General features: G+C 42.7%; 1 protein-coding gene across 14 annotated transcripts in view; it reads left to right on the top strand.

The window, feature by feature from the left end:
- TENM1 (teneurin transmembrane protein 1) overlaps positions 1–17,323 on the top strand; it is a 392,346-nt gene that overhangs the window by 223,733 nt on the left and 151,290 nt on the right. For 9 of the 14 annotated variants that reach the window (XM_082208512.1, XM_082208509.1, XM_082208511.1 and 6 more), the window contains 5 exons: positions 3,209–3,414; positions 5,678–5,888; positions 6,652–6,753; positions 8,073–8,267; positions 11,736–11,936. In XM_082208512.1, the coding sequence (XP_082064638.1) occupies positions 3,209–3,414; positions 5,678–5,888; positions 6,652–6,753; positions 8,073–8,267; positions 11,736–11,936 (915 nt within the window). The remainder of the gene's footprint in view (positions 1–3,208; positions 3,415–5,677; positions 5,889–6,651; positions 6,754–8,072; positions 8,268–11,735; positions 11,937–17,323) is intronic. The other 5 variants (XM_082208504.1, XM_082208503.1, XM_082208513.1 and 2 more) reach the window with 1 other exon arrangement.

Here is a 17,323-nt window from a genome sequence, read left to right as displayed (position 1 = left end):
TCTGAGATAGCAGGTAAAGGTAAATGACCCCTGGACAGTTAATTCCAGTCAAACTTGACTATGGGGTGTGACACTCATCTCCACTTTCAGGCTGAGGGAGCTGGCGTTTGTCCACAGACAGCTTTCCAGGTCATGTGGCCAGCATGACTAAACTGCTTCTGGTGCAACAAAACACAATGACAAAAGGGGTCATTGTATCACAAAAGGGGTGATATGATAGCCATGTTCAAATATATAAAAGGATGTCATATGGAGTAGGGAGAAAGGTTGTTTTCTGCTGCTTCAGAGAAGCGGACACGGAGCAATGGATCCAAACTACAAGAAAGAAGATTCCACCTAAACATTAGGAAGAACTTCCTGACAGTAAGAGCTGTTCGACAGTGGAATTTGCTGCCAAGGAGTGTGGTGGAGTCTCCTTCTTTGGAGGTCTTTAAGCAGAGGCTTGACAACCATATGTCAGGAGTGCTCTGATGGTGTTTCCTGCTTGGCAGGGGGTTGGACTCGATGGCCCTTGTGGTCTCTTCCAACTCTATGATTCTATGCTTCTAAAAGCCAGAGCACACAGAAACCCTGTTTACCTTCCCACCACAGCAGTACCTGTTTATCTTCTTGCACTAGTATGCTTTCGAACTGCTAGCTTGGCAGGAGCTAGGACAGAGCAACAGGAGCTCACCCCATCATGGGGATTCGAACCACTGACTTTCCGATCAGCAAGCCCAAGAAGCTTCGTGGTTTAGACCACAACAGCACCAACTCCTTTTCTGAGATAGCAGAATGGGTGGCCAGTTCTTTACTTAGTTTTTCCTCTTTCTGGGCCTCAGCAATGTAAATCAATAAAGAAGAACAGAGCAGGGGGACGGCTTGCTTTGAAATGAGTTGGAACTTTCTGAGCTTTGGTGGGGGGAGCTTGACCTGAGGAAGGAGAAGTAGGTAGCATGTGGTAAAGAGCACCCATCAGCCCAACCAGTAGCAACTGATGTGCAGAGTGTCTTTATGCTGCGGTTCATGGGGGCTTCTTTGAACTCAAGCAGGGCTAGCCCTACTATAGGGCAGTGTGTGTAAAATGGTAAAGAGGATAAAGCGACTTTTGATTACATACTGTAAACCAGCTCATAGATTTATGCATTTTACTTTACAATTATAGAGTAGAAAGGCTTGCCGCAAGTGGGTGAATGATGGACAGTTCTGCTAAGAAGGAACCATTTCCATAACAGCATCATGTCATGCCTGAATAATATCACCTGATACTACAATATATTGTTTCATCTCCCATCAGAACAGCAGATCTTTAAACTTTCATTTTAGAAAGTAAGGTAGTTACAATCTCATTTAAAGGCTGTCAACACTGACCAACATTTCCATTACTGTTAAACACATTGTTTTGTCCTTGACCTTAGAGTTATTGTACTAAAACAATGCAATTGACTCTTTATACTTATAATGGCAATAGCATAAGAAAATATGTTTTTGCATTTTGCTTAACGTTATGGATAATGGCTTGTAAAAAGTTTGCTTCAAGTCAGTATCTCCCTTTGAGTAATGTCTTTTAGATTATGATTCTGTAAGTAGGGACTGTCCTGTTTAAACTGATTTTATCCCAGCCATTCTGCAAGCCTTCTTGGCTGAGCACTGGGTTACAAATGCTCTAAAATAAACAAACCAAGGAAATAAATAAATCTGAAAGGTCTTTAAAGCTGAAGAATGATGAATGCTACTGCTTTTCTTATGGTTTAATCGCAGTCCAAAGTCTATTAGGTTGCAAGTCTGTAGGCAGCCCATAGACATTACTTAATTATAGTGTTATGAGTTTGTGGGTGCCAGAACACTATAATCCTTGGATTCAGCATGTGTTAGAATTTAATTAAGGCTTGGTGTGCTAAAATGAGTGCTAGTCTTAAAATAAAAGCCAGGCTAGTTTTCTGATGAGGTATTAACCTGGGGTGATAAGCTATTAAGAAAACAAAGGCAATGGGCTATTAAGAAAGCAATGATCAAAGGAGGATCAGTACTAGATGGCAAATGGGTAGGGCCCCTCCCTCAACAGATAGAGCAATGTGAGTTAGAAGCTTAGAGTAGACTTAGGAGTTATGTGACAGAGAACCAAAGCAGCAGGCAGAGCACAATGTTTGGTGTCTGTTTGAATCCAAGGCTGCACCTATGGGAAAAGCAAGGTCCTATTGGGGCGTTAATTCTGCAAAGCCCTGCTTCGTATGCTCAGGTTGTATATATGTGTCAATAAACCATATATCCTAAAGACACAACACTCTCCACTTGCCACATTTCCAAAAGGAAACAAGGATTCTTGTTGAGAGCCTGGAACCCCTGGAATTTCACTGCACTCAGAGATTGGAGTGGCGTAGAATTTCTGTACCACTCAAGATATAAAAATAACAGAGCAGTGTATATTTAAAGGCTTGGACATTTTAATGATAAATGATGATGGTGGAATAATTTAACCACAACTTGTTTGGAGCTGTTCACAAATTGACGCTAATTTAAGCCAGATATTTATCCATCTCTTTCAGGCACTTGACAGGCTCAGCTGCTTAGGAATACAGTGGTACCTCGCAAGACGAATGCCTCGCAAGACGAAAAACGGGCAAGACGAAAGAGTTTTCCGGTTTTTGAGTCGTTCCGCAAGACGAATTTCCCTATGGGCTTGCTTCGCAAGACGAAACGTCTTGCGAGTTCTTGCGAGTTTGTTTCCTTTTTCTTAAAGCTGCTAAGCCGTTAATATCCGCTAAGCCGTTAATATCCGCTAAGCCGTTAATAGCCGCTAAGCCGCTAATAGCCGTGCTTCACAAGACGAAAAAACCGCAAGACGAAGAGACTCGCGGAACGGATTAATTTCGTCTTGCGAGGCACCACTGTATGAGTTATTTTAGATTTGATGAAAAAATGAGGTTGGGAGCAACAGAACATACTCTTGACTTCTCTGTTAGATCCACACTGTCCACTTTGTTAGGTTTGCTTGGCCGTCCGCAGACAAATGTTGAAAGCATGATAGGAAAAGCAGTTGGAGAGGACTTGGGATTCTGGTCCTCTTCTCCCCAGCATACACTGAATGCCTCTGAGAAATTCTTAAAGGGATGGGCATAGTTGAGCACGTTCCTCAAACTTTTTTGGAGTTGAGCATGTTCCTCAAACTGTTCTTCTCATTCTTTTTAAATGACAGCAAACTCTTTCTTCTTCTTCTTTGTTTCTGGAGAAATAGTGTTTCAGAAAGGACAGGCAATAGACACGGGGGAAATTGAAATTGGAGTTCAAGTGATTCAAGCCATTCTTCCAGGCCTCTTCTGGCGTTTCCAGATTATGATCCATCACCCAATGTACCTGAAATTTAATGTTTCTCTGGCAAAGGACTCACTTTTTGGGATATATGGGAGACGCAATATTCCCCCTACTCACACACAGGTATTTACTTACTTACTTACTTACTTACTTACTTACTTTAAAAGTTAGCTATTTCAGAAATATATGGTGTTCACTATTAAGTTGACTGCTGTTAACTTTCCTTCTTAACCTCCCTTGACAAATACATTCCTTTATCAATTTAGGCAAAGAGAAGAAAGTTCTCAGTTTTTTGTTATTTTTGTACAAAGCACAAAAGGTCACCAAGCATATAGATGATTTCCCACAATGTTTGTTTGTTTGTTTTTTATGTCAGCAACCTGATTTGCCAACCCTTGCAAGAAACAAGGTTCAGAGGTGACAAAGGAACTCTGTTTGTTGGCAGGCAGGAGTGATAGAAATGAAAACATTCAACAGAAGCAAAATCAGTGGCAGTAAAACCAATGGTAGCAGCAGCAGTGGGGTAAATTTGCGGGGAGCGAGCTGTAAAGACCTATGAGGGCTGCATGTAGTGCACCAGCTGCACAGCACTGAAATACAGACATCCTGCACTTCAGGGTGTTGGACTAGATTACTCTCATGGTCCCTTCCAACTCTACAGTTCTATGATTCTACATTTAGGAACATGGAATATTCTCCCCAGAGGTGTACTGCCATAAGTACATGCTCTAACCACTGCACAGCCACATTTTGATAGCTAGAGGAAGTCCTTCCAGAAAGAACAATATTTGGCTTTGCCTCTTATTGCAACATTTACTCAGTTTTCCAGTTGCTCATAGAAAAAAATTACCTCCTCATGCATGAACTGTCCAGTCTACTGAGCGTGTTCTTTCATCCTTAATGGGGTCATGGACCCCACTTTGCAAACTCTGTTCCATGCATAATGGCATTATTTGTACATAATAATAGGACTGTGGGACTGAAAGGAAACTGGGCACTGCATACTACCACTCTGGTCCCACACAGTCCTTCCATGTTGCAGAAGAACAGGAACTTGCAGAAAAATTCTTTCCAAAGGTTTTAATGTTGAGATTGGTGTGATACTTATACAGATTGCTGTAACAAATAAAAACAATAACCCCCAGTTTAAGAGGCCATAGATAGGCTAATTAAACAAAGGCCTGGGAAAAGAGGAAAGTTTTTGCCTGCACCTAAATATATGTAATGAGGGTGCCAGGCGAGCCTCCCTGGGGAGAGCACTCACAAACTGGGAGCCACCGCAAAAAAAAGCCTGTTCTTGTGTTCCGACCCTCCAAACTTCTTGTGGAGGAGGCACACAAAGAACAACCTCAGCTGGTGAGTGCAGGGTCCAAGATGGTTTACATCAGGAGAGGCGGTCTACTGAGAAAGGGGAAAATACTCTCCTTACATACTTTTTGACAGCATGCATAATTTTATAAACCTTTTAATATGTCCTTCCACTTATTTGCCTTTTTCTTGGAATCTTTGCTTGGCCATGGTGTGTTATGTATGGGGGGGGAGAGAAGGGGGAATTATCAGCATGGCACTGTCTACTCTTCAAGATCTCAGGTAAGAATCTTACCATGGTGGTTGTTTGAGATTGGTGATGCCTGGAATTGAACCTGGGACCTTCTGCATAGAAAGCATGGGCTCTGTTGCTGAGCTGTAGCTGCCCCCTAAAGATGGGAATGTGTTACTTTACTCAGATCTCTGTGTTTGATGGCAAGCTGAGAAGCTCACCCGAAAGAGTGTTGTTTGTTTGCTAAGTGCAATTACCTACAGTTTGAGCACAAACCTGACAGCCAGTTAAAGCACTTGTTCAGGTTCTTGTAATTACATCCATGCTTTGATTCCAGTTAGATCATTGGTGTCGCATTTACAGAGAACACTAAAATAGCTTTTTAATTACCTAGTGAACACTCCCCCAGTCTGTTGCCCACAAAATACTTTGGACCTCAACTCTCATCAGCCATTTCCAGCATGCCCAGTGGTCAGGAATGATGGGAGCTGTAGTCTAACCATACCTGGAAGCCGTGTTTTTTCCCCCAGGGGACACTCAAGGGTACACAGTACCCACACCTCTTTTGTTGGTTGTTAAAAAGTGTAACATTTACTGTAACTACTTCATGGTGAGTACCAGCACCTATTTTTCTAGGAAAAAAGCACTGTCTGGAAGGCACCTGGTTGTGGGGAAACTGATCGGGGGCGGTGGGGACATATTGGTTTTGGAACCAAATTCAGAATGAAAAACTATGTTGGTTTTAGAAACAACTTTGAAGGGTCAAAAGCAGTTAAAACACACACACAACCATGCATATAAAGACAGGATTCTATCTAATCATGTTTTTTATTGTTGCTGTTTCAGTTTGATTTTGTGAAACTGATGGATGGGAAACAGTTAATTAAGCCAGAATCAAGACATTCGGAGGAGTCTCAGCATGCTCCTAGGAATCTGATCTTAATGTCCTTGCAAGAAACTGGTTTCATAGAATATATGGACCAGGGAACTTGGCACTTGGCATTTTACAATGATGGCAAGAAAATGGAGCAAGTGCAAGTGTTGACAACGGCAATTGGTAAGACCACTTGGTTTTGTCTTCCTCCTCTTTCTAATGAAGGATTTCATAGATTATTGAGCCATTTCTTGTATCGGACATATATGATGATAATTATTAAATAGGTTCCTGGATTCTAGGAAGCATGGGCTGTTTGGGGGTGGGTCACTTCTGAAGCATAAACAATACAAGCTGAACTAAATGTTTACAATATTGCACCAGAGTGGTGTGTTTGGTGATCTTGAATGCATTTGCTTTTCCAGGTCAAATTCCATCACTGATTGCCCCAAAATGAGGTGGGGTTTTTTTTTGGGGGGGAGCTAAATCTTACAGAAGTAGGATGTTTATCTGAAATATACAAATGACAGACATTGGAATGCTCAATGAAATGTACTATAAAACTCTTATTTTAAACAAAACCATGAAATGAAGAAGAGACAGGTTTGAAGTGCAATGGGGGTTACTCAATAAATACTTAGAATCTTCAGATGCTTTACACAGTAGGGAATTTAATATGAATTCTCAGTATAAAAACTTCACATTGTATTGCAAAATGAAATACCTATTGTTCTAAACTGTCAAGGCCAAACCTAATACATAATAAGTTGTTTGAACAGATGTTTTATTTCAGGTTGTGTATGAATACAGTGAATGTAATTGGTTCCCCACTCATCTGAAGGTTGAGTAATACCACTTGAATGGTTGTGCTGCATGGTTGCCTCTCATTTCAGAAGTGGTTTGTTCACTTTGTTGTTATGCTTTTCTTTTCTCTTTGTATGAACAGAAGTCATGGATGACTGCTCCACTAACTGCAATGGGAATGGAGAATGCATTTCTGGGCACTGCCACTGTTTTCCAGGATTCCTTGGTCCAGATTGTGCAAGAGGTAGGGATTTCTCATTTATATATTTGAAGTAGAAGAAAAGACAAATAAATAAATATCAATTTTCTCAGCAATGAAGCAGCTCGGGCTTAGGTGCTGGAGGCTCCACTTCTTCCTGACTCTCAGTCAAGCCTAGATCTATGCAGGTGTTTCTATGCATTTTGCCCTCCTCCCATGTCGCGTCACATGCAACTAGCTGGACTCATTTGCAGCAGCTCTGTACTTCCTGCCTGATATGCTGTTTCCTCTGTTCCTGTAGCTCTAGGGCGTGGGTAGGCAAACTAAGGCCCAGGGGCCGGATCCGGCCCAATCGCCTTCTAAATTCGGCCCGTGGACAGTCTGTGAATCAGTGTGTTTTTACATGAGTGGAATGCGTCATTTTATTTAAAATGCATCTCTGGGCGATTTGTGGGTTCATTCCCCCCCAAAAAATATAGTCCAGCCCCCCACAAGGTCTGAGGGACAGTGGACCAGCCCCCTGCTGAAAAAGTTTGCTGACCCCTGCTTTAGGGGATATGGGGGCAGAAATCCTTCATAATATACCCTTCATGATTTTGAAGCAAATAGCGGACACTTCAACTTCCACTCATCAGCATCAGATGTTTATCAAACATACATTGAGACAGTAGTGACTGCATACCAAAAATGGTGGGCTGATCTTTCACATGTGAAGGGTACCTCCAAATAATAAATATAAGGAGCACTCCCCAAAGCCAAGCTAAGTATCTGATACAGACGCATCATGACCAGACTGTTAACAGAGAGAAAAATTATTCCAGTTTATGGAATAACAGAAATGAGAACAAAATGAAAAGATTAGATAGGAAATAGAAGGTGAAAAGCTGAAGCAGGTATACTAAATGGATAGTAAATTTGAGAGCAAAAACAGATGATAAAAGGTTTGAGGGGGCCTTCAACAAGATGGGCTCTCAGCTCCAAATAGTGTTGCTCCAGAAGATTGAGGGCAATTTTCAGTGGCAGGTGGCTCTCAGACCTATCAGCCTGCCATAGGAGTAAGGAGCAGGGCCACCAACTAAGGTGAGCCCTCTTGGGGCTCCTGCTGCTGATCAAGAATACCAAGCGTTGGCACCACAAAGTGTGGGGTGGGGGGGAGAATCATAGGCTAATAGAATTGTAGAATTGGAAGGGGTTCATCTAGTCTAAACCCCTTGCAGTGCAGGAATCTCAACACGCAGTTCCTCATCCAATTTAATTTGAAACCATACTGGACCCTGCTTAGCTTTGTAAATGTGCCACCACTTTTATTGCGGCACCAAATCCTATATAGATCATTAACACTCAAATATGTTTCTCCTCTACAGACTCCTGCCCAGTGTTATGTAGTGGAAATGGAGAATACGAAAAGGGCCACTGCTTGTGTCGCAATGGGTGGAAAGGCCCTGAATGTGACGTTCCAGAAGAGCAGTGCATTGACCCCACTTGCTTTGGCCATGGAAAGTGTATCATGGGAATCTGCATTTGTGACCCAGGATATAAAGGAGAGATATGTGAAGAAGGTTTGTCCCTCTTTCTCTTACTGGCTTTCTTTTCAATGGAGCTGTAGCTGAGAGGTAGACTACACATGCTTGGCATGCAGAAGGTCCCAGGTTCAATCCCAAGCATGTCTAAGTGGGGTTGTGAGTACCCTCATCTGGAATCCTGGAAAGCCACTGCCAGCCATTGCAAGCGATACTGTGTAGTCCATTGGTCCAACTAAGCAAAAGGCAGTGCCAACAGTTTAAAGCTAAGAACACATCACTCTGCAAATCCAATGCCCACAAAAAATCCTGTTTCCTCTACCACCTCCACCAATAATACTTTATCTTTCAGAGGAATGGCAGAACCTTATTTGTAATGTCAAAGCCTATTTCTTTGTTACAGAGAGATTACAGTAGTGGTACTGACATAGATCAATTGGACATGTCTTAACAACAGAAGCTTGGAGAAGGATATTAGAAATGGCTGATAAATTCTCTTTATGCCTTAACCCTAAAGGAAGCTCAATATAAACTGATGTGCAGATGGTATATGGCCCCTCAAAAGCTGAATGGAATCTACAAAGTAAACTCAGTTGTTGGAAGTGTGAATTGATAGATACTGATTTTGTGCATACGGCAGTCATGTCCTTAAGTTGGTAGATACCAGGATGTGCACAATCACAAGATTTGTTGTGTATCTAACATTTGGAAGCAGCCTGATAAGTTTCAGATCTGCTGTGTGTCATTCTAGTTCAATTTATTATTTGGTTCCAAATTTGATCTGTTAAATCTGAAGCTCTTTTTTTGCCTCTATTGATCACAATAGGGAATCTGTTTTGAAAAGCTATAACTCCCCCCCTTTTTTTTCACACAAGTGGGTTAAATTATCATGAAAAGTTGCCCTTCTAGAGTGGATAACACCTGCTGAATTTCAGGAAGATGGATTCAGCGATTCTCCCACAAGGGCAAACTGAGGTTAGGAAAGTTAAAATCATATCCGCTCCACTGTTTTCTTTTTCTGGGAAATCAATTTAAAAACTGGGAAATGGCAGAGGCACCCAGAGTAAGAAAGCTGCCAAAGTTGAAACAAAAAGTCTAGGGGCATGTTCTGCTATTGAACTATGATCCAGGGCCATCTTTGCCATTCGGCATAGTGGCGTGGTGAGCCAGGGTGCCAAGCTGTGGAGGGCACCAGGCGCTGCATTTCATTAGTGGAGCCGACGCCAGCGGGCAGGCCCAGGCGCGGCCACACCAATCGGCAGCCCCAGCAGGCGGGCCCAGGCACACACAAAGGGAACGTGGAAGAGGGAGCTTGTGAGGATGGGGACGCCCAGGAGCTGCCTCCCTTCTCAGAAATAAAAATAAAACAATGGGGCACCGCCAAGGAGGTAATCACATTTTAATGGTAGGTCTTTATTTAGGGAGCCTGTCTCAGGCGTGCCTGCCTGAGAGTGAGCCTCCCTGGAGGGCTTCCTTCAAGTAAGACACACAGAGGATCCGCCTCTTCTCCACCAAACACCCACCCCCTGCCCAAGCATCACCTTTCTACACCAGCTCAAAGTCTGTCAAAGGCGATATTCTGTTTTTTTACTGGGAATATTTGGGGTGGCTATGCTGGATGGCTGGTTTTTAGAAAGAATAAAAATCATGAATAATATGAATGCATAGAACCGACTGTCTCTTGGAGAGGAAGAGGCGGGGGAGAGAACAGAGTTTGTGATCCTAGCTGATCACCTTTGGATCTGGAGAATCTTTCAGCCTTCTCTCCCCCACCCCACCTTCCCGCTAGAAGAGAGATCTAGGAGAGAAAGAAGCAGAAGAGATAAATTTCTTCAAACTGAGGTTTGAATGGGACATTTAAAGCAGAAGAACGCTCTTTTGCAGAGGTGAATTTGATAATGCGGTGAGTGAAAAAAAGAGCGTTCTTCTGCTTTACATGTCCTGTTCAAACTTCAGTTTGCAGAAATGAATTTATCTCTTCTGCTTCTTTCTCTCCTAGAACTCTCCGCTAGCGTTTATTTATATGGAAAATAATGGTCAACAAACCAACTAAACTAAACTTTAGAAAGGTCAACAACTCTGGGGTCCCCCCCCTTAAAAAAGGTTGACAACTCTGGGAAACGGGGGGGGGGATCTTTGCACCATGGCATCGGATATGTTTAAGGCGGCCCTGCTATGATCTTTCCCTAATCACCTACACCTTGCCTCACTTCCTTCCCCATAGGAATGCTCCTGACCCTGACTACACATTAGCTTCTTATCCTTCTAGGCTCAAAATGCTTTTCTGGGCCTTGACCTCTACCAGAGCTGACCCCTGGCCCTCCAAATTGACACTGTATGGCCCTGACACATAATTATGACCATTGTTCCAGAGGTCTGTGCACCACAGAAACAAGAATTCTCAATGGATAGGAAATGAAAGCAGATGAGCAGCTCCTAACTGCATTTGGAAGCTCACATCATAATTTGGGATCTGATCTATAGCTGCCGCAGGTCTGTTGTGGCACCAACCTGAAGACCCAACTAGATCAATAGGACTAGCAGCACAAGTAGTAGAGGTGCCGGGAGCCCCAAGTAACATTTCCTGTGGGGCATGGCTCTCTCTATGCTTAAAGCCTCAAGCTTCCCAATGGCTGCTCTGCAATCTTGGCAGTACATACAAGAGCTGACTGATAAACAGTGCATTGGTAGACTCTAGGCCAGAAAATGATCCCTTTAAGTCTCTCCACTCTTCAGGAAGGGAGAAAAGCATTGGGAAAGGGTAAACTAACCTTAAGGTAAAAGGCACCAGTTACGTTTTGTGGTGTCAGTTGTTTGGAACTATCGTTGATGCTGGAATTCCACTCTAACCCCGCTTGCTAACTTGCTACTTGACTAAGTTGTCTGCAGGCATCCGTTGTGCTGTTTGGACTTCTGCTCATAGTCAAGACAGCACAATAAGCATGGGTTGATGTAAAGTGTGAATTGACCCTTCACCTAATAAAGCTAATCTCATTAAGAGAAATAAAATGTGAAATCTGCCCTAAAACACACCTTTTGTTTATACATGTCAGAAGCAAGGAGCCTCAGACCCAGGGGCCAAATGTGGTCCTCTAAGATTCTCTATCTAGCCCTTCGGAATCTTTCCACAACACACCCTTTGCCTAGTCACATTCCTTCGCCCCTGGCCTCATCCCTCACTGGCCCTGTTTTGCACTCCTTCTTGAGTTTTTGCCTGGCTGGAATGTGTCCTTAAACTCTGATAATGCCTCTTGGTTCACTGTATAGAGGCTAGGAGGGGTATGTGTGAGTATGCAGAAGCTTTACTGCTTTCCAGGGGTAAATTTACCTCTGTTGCTCCACCCACCTTTTCCTCTGACCCCACCTACCACTGTCGTGTGGCCCCTGGAAGGTTTCCCAGTAGGAAATGTGGCCCTCAGTTTAAAAAAATGTTTACACTGATTTATGTTCTTAACAGTTTTCTGCTTTCGGTGTTGAATGCTGTTATCTCCTTCCTTTACTCCTCAGAGGACTGTTTAGATCCTATGTGTTCTGGCCATGGAGTCTGTGTTCAAGGGGAATGTCATTGTTCCATGGGTTGGGGAGGAGTCAGCTGTGAAACATCACTCCCTATCTGCCAAGAACAGTGTTCAGGCCATGGCAGTTTTCTTTTGGATACTGGAGTATGCAACTGTGACCCAAAGTGGACAGGTTCTGACTGCTCAACAGGTAGGTAGAGAAAATATTCTTCTAATGATTTGAATTGGTTTCTGAAAAGAATAAAGGCTTGGTGTGTGGAGGGGGTGTGTGTCAAATTTTGTCTCCACTAAAGTTTGGGGTGCCGCAGGATACGGTATGAACTAAAACTCAATGTGCTTTGTGAGAAAAGACTTAACCGTAGCTTCAAGCTAGAGGAAGCAAATATTTCCAGAAGAAAACAGAAGACAAGAGAAGGTGCAGAGCATGATAGAATGAGGATAATGTAGATGGTTTCCCAAGCAATCCAGAGCTGCTTTTTATCCTCACAACTAGGGATGGGGCAGTATTTCCAAATTCAATTTTCAAATGCTCTTTGGAATACCACACTCCCTTTGAAAAAGAGGAACTTCTTCTTTTTCAAAAAATCACCTGGTGCTTTGATCAGTTACAGACACTGGCTGTTGGACATTCTGCAGAAGATGTGTTTGCTATGAAAGTGGCAGAGTGTTACCATTTTAACTTATGAAATGGCTGTCACCATTGCATGCCACAACTTTCATAATATTAATCCCTGAGAGTCCTCCATCTTACAGAGCATCTGCTAGCTTGAAGAGTGTTCCCTTCCCCTAGAATAGGAATTAAGAATGGGAAATAATTATAATATTGACTGCTTTTAATTAGAAAAGACTCTTCTCTGCTGCTTTTGATTTCATTAAGGAAGTCATGAGAGTAAAACCTAAAACTAATTACCTATATGCAAGCAAACTGCATTTTAAAAAAGTTTTTGAAGCCCATTTCCTTGCTGATTTGAGTTGTACTTTTGCCTGTAAACTTTTGCACCTCTCTAATCAACTTGTCTGCACTTTATATTGATTTCTAAAGCGGGGGGTGGTCTGTGATTACTATGCTGGATTATAGGCTTTATTCAATGCCCTTTTTTTTTGAGAACTTGATGTTGTTGTTCCACAATGGCAACATTGACTGAACAGTGTAATAGCAAACTGAGTGTTCCAAAACCAAGTAATGCATCTTACCTTTCACCCTGAAATGCAGCATTATTTTTACTCAAGCAATACAAAGAAAATATGTGGCCAAACTTACAGTGGTTTATCCACTGAGGGTTTTCCCCTTTCTAAAAAATCAAAGGCACAGTTCTTCTTCTCTCTGCATGTGGAGAGCAGCATGCAAAAGTATGCACTTCAGGGCTGGCCCACCCATGACGCAAAGTGAGGGAACTGCCTTGGGCAGTGGGATTTACAGGGGCAGTAGATCTGGCCTACAAGGATTGCATTGCCTGCTGCAATGGCAGCATGTTACTGGGAGGTTGGATCTGCTACCTCCTCAGCAGCCCACCTGCACCCCATTGTCACCTCCACAGTAGCCTCTTGGTGAATAGGAGACACTGCTGGTCCCCTTCCACCAGAAGGAAATGGTGGGGACTGCCCGGTGGGATATCCTGCACTCAATCACCCATTGTGATTCAGAGCAGGCAACTTTCACCCCCATGATGACCTTTGACTCCCAGTTCAACCATCAGATAAGGTTGATTTGATCCCCCTCCCCTTGTTCCCGATGTAGATCTTCACTCACTCCTTCTTCCCTGGTGGCAAAATGCCATTTTGTGGTTCACCTCAGCTGCCAAAATGTCTTGGACTAGTCCTATGGCACTCTAAATTGTCCCATCTCCCCCATCTAGGGTATTCATATGTTGGCACATAGCAAGGTTGGATGAGGCCATCCACAAGTGAACCACCTCCTACAACATTAGGGTTGCCATATTTAAAAGAACAAAAAAGAGGACACATTTGCCAACTTCTACGCGACGGGGTGAGCGCCTGTTGCTCAGTCCCTGCTCCTGCCCACCTAGCAGTTTGAAAGCACGTCAAAGTGCAAGTAGATAAATAGGTACCACTCTGGCGGGAAGGTAAACGGCATGTCCCTGCGCTGCTCTGGTTCGCGAGAAGCGGCTTAGTTATGCTGGCCACATGACCCGGAAGCTGTACGCCGGCTCCCTCGGCCAATAAAGCGAGATGAGTGCTGCAACCCCAGAGTCAGTCACGGCTGGACCTAATGGTCAAGGGTCCCTTTACCTTTCACTTTTAACTATGGATTGCTATAACAACTCTCATTTTACATACCCATAAAAAAGAGGACATGTCCTGGAAAAAGTGTACATATGGCAACCCTGTCTACATCAGTGTAGCCCCTCCTGTGCAGGTGAAACATTGGCTAGTTTAGCTGGCAACTGGGGCAGGTAGCAACAGTGTTCTGATCAATACCACGTAGCTGAGAGGCAGCATTTTTGTTTTCCACAATTGTGCACTGTGATGGCACTGCAAGGGCCTGCACCATGAGAGTTAAACTTCACCATTGCCACCAAATGGATCTCTTCAGCCCCACCCTAGCAATCATCCAGTCCTTTAACCTCCAGAACATTTTTTTAAAAGACAGTCTCAACAAACTTTCTAAACCAAATGAAGTGATAAGGCAGTTAGGCACAGTGTAGGAATAAGGTCTAAGACATATTTAAATCCAAACAAACTCAACTTTTTGCTTGAGATGTTTTAGGGTAACAAGTAGCCATATGGGAGACAGCTAGTGGTTTCCTGTGGGACAAGCAGGAAAGTCTGTTATTTAAATCACCCTGAAAATGCAATTAATTTGGAAATATATTTTATTGAGATATTATTATGCCTAGATTGGTGTGATTTCCCCAGGCTACATCATTTAAGCACACTGGGAGAATTAACTCTCTCTCCCATTCCCATATTTATCTAGATTAGATTTCCAAGTATACCCTCAGAATATCTGACCAGTAATTTAAGGCCTGCCTCTACAGATTGTCTGTCTGTATGCAGATCAGGCTGGGTTGAAGATATCATTTACTATATTCTGTATTGTCCTCTATTAACACCCCTAGGGGTGGATTCCTTTCCTCTTTTCAGAATATTCTAGAAGTACAGTCAGACAATTTTAAAATTAAAGAGCTGCTGGCCAATGAAACTTGTTACCCACATACATGGTAGCTTTGAGAAAGTTGTTGACGCTTTTTGACACAAAACCTTGTTGACTGCCAAGGGGACTGTTAACTTTAAATGACACAGGGAACTTTACATGTTAAGTTTTGATCATTTTCATTTCTGAAAAAATATTTTAACTTTTTATTTTATTTTTATTTATTAAATTTGTCAGCCGCATGCACAGGGTAACCCAAAGTGATTTACAAACAAACAGGCAGTAACCCTACATAGATGCATTAACACCAGGAAGAAAGAGAAATACATTAAAAAATCCCACCCACTTCTAAAAGGCCTCAGATAATTGAAGGCCAAAGGCCTAGTTACGAACGTTTTTGTCTGGTGCCTGAAGGTGTATAATGATGGTGCCAGGCAAGCCTCCTGGATGAATTATTCTGTTTATCTAGCCTTTGTTCAGTAATTGGCATTGGCTAGAAAAATTGCTAATGACTGATGTTTGGAGAAGATTGGGCTTTATAAATTGCCGATCTTCATTCAAAATAATCTGTTCGAAAGATACAAAAAAATTATGAAGATACTGTTTAAAAATGTAGAGTTGTGGCCCACGATTTTGTATTTGAACGTGAACATTTATAAAAGGCCTCTGTAGATAATTTTATGATTTTCTTCATACATAAAATGAAGATCTGTAACTTAATGCATATTCTGGTTGATGTATCCTCCTTCAGTGTGGGAATTATATCCATCAGAATGGTGAAGTGTTTAGCTTTGGCTTTAGTTTTATATATTGTAAATGTAGAAACTTAGTTAATGTGTCGAGGTACCCAAGCCTCCCCCAAATAAATCACAATTCACACAGAATTTTTGTTTAAGGTTTTTGGCATAATTTTGGTCACAACTTTATTAAAATACATAAATGTGAGTGGTTGCTTAGGCATTGGTTACGACAATCTGTCCCTGCACAGGGACAGAACTGACTTCCGGATTCCAGCGGAAGCCAGTAAAGGAAAACAATATGGGGGGGAAATGGAGCTGGACACCAGACCTTCACCTCTCCCCGCATTCCCCCAGCGTAGCCCAAGCCCCACACCAGGGATTTGGACGAAAGCATGGCGAGCCCCTGGATTCCTTTAACGGAATTTCCTTGCAGCAGCAGCATTGGAGGGGCAGGCACTGCCAACCACATCCCCTCCACCAACCAAAAATTAACCAATGCCTAACCGCAACCTTACAAGTTGTGACGATTTGCTACGCAGCAGGCAAAAACCAAATGGCACCAGCCAATCAGCCAAACGGACAAAATTCCTACCAGGCCCCTGCCCCAAAAGCAGACAACCCCATGACAGGCATAGCAAAAGCCCTAAATTAGGGAGGGTAGGCGGGTGATCCGGTGCACGCAGCAAAAGAGAACGCTCGATGCTGCGTGCTCAGTATATAAAACGCTTGGTCCATCCCACAAATTGGCAACATCAAAATTTCCCCAGTAACCCAAACAGCCCAATCACTGCCAGTGGCCATCTAAAGGATCCTGCCCAGCAACAGAGGGGTGGCCTGTCAGACCCCACTGCAACACGTGCTCTCCATGAAGGAGAACACGCTTAATGAGAAAAATGCTTCTTAGGTCTTTTGGTGACTTAAGTATTTAAAATAATAATCCAAAGTGAATTTCAAGGCTCCTTAAATTAATGTATGGATGATCAACTTATTTATCTTTTTTTGGGGGGGGGGGAATACCGAACCAAAAATTATTCAAAGTCAGTTTTTGTCCTATTGATATGGAATTTATTGTCTTCCACAATTCAGAATGTTTGTGAAATAATTCTGGAACAGCATGACTTAAATGTGTACTTCTTGTACAAGCATGTTGGAACAGAAATCAACTTTGAGAAGATTCTCTCTCTTCCCTCCCCCCCCCCCCCCCCGTTCTTTGAAAATATAATTTATAATGAATTTTTAAAGATATAAAATGAAGTAAATTTCCCTAAGGATACAGCACAGATATATTGTGAAAAGACAAGAGTACAATTATTATTCAGCAAGAGATAGGATCATTATTCTTTGAAAAAGACCCAGTGTCATGGTCAGGCAAATGCTAGGGTCCCAGAGGCTGCCCCACTGCTGACTCTAGCATCCCTGTAACTTTTTAACTTTTACATTTCTTTAAATAGGATGTGGGGCTGATAGGAGAAGTGCCTCTGCACTACATTATATCAGCACAGCAAGGGAGATGGCAGAACATACAAACTGAGCATCACAGTTCCCAGGCCAGCCCACATATGAGGCAAGGTGAGGTGGCTGCCTCAGGTGGCAGTGTTAGAGACTTTAGAATACAGACCAGAATGGAAAAATCCAGGCAGCAATATTTTAATTACAAAAGTTTTATTGACTTTGGTTTATTTGTCAGACAAGCAAAGCAAAGGGGTGCATTCAGCTGCCAAA

This window comes from Podarcis vaucheri (genome assembly GCF_965113315.1).
Source record: "Podarcis vaucheri genome assembly, chromosome: Z".
NCBI lineage: Eukaryota > Metazoa > Chordata > Lepidosauria > Squamata > Lacertidae > Podarcis > Podarcis vaucheri.
The sequence above is the reverse complement of the archived record's forward strand: the minus strand, read 5'-3'. Positions and strand labels throughout refer to the sequence as shown.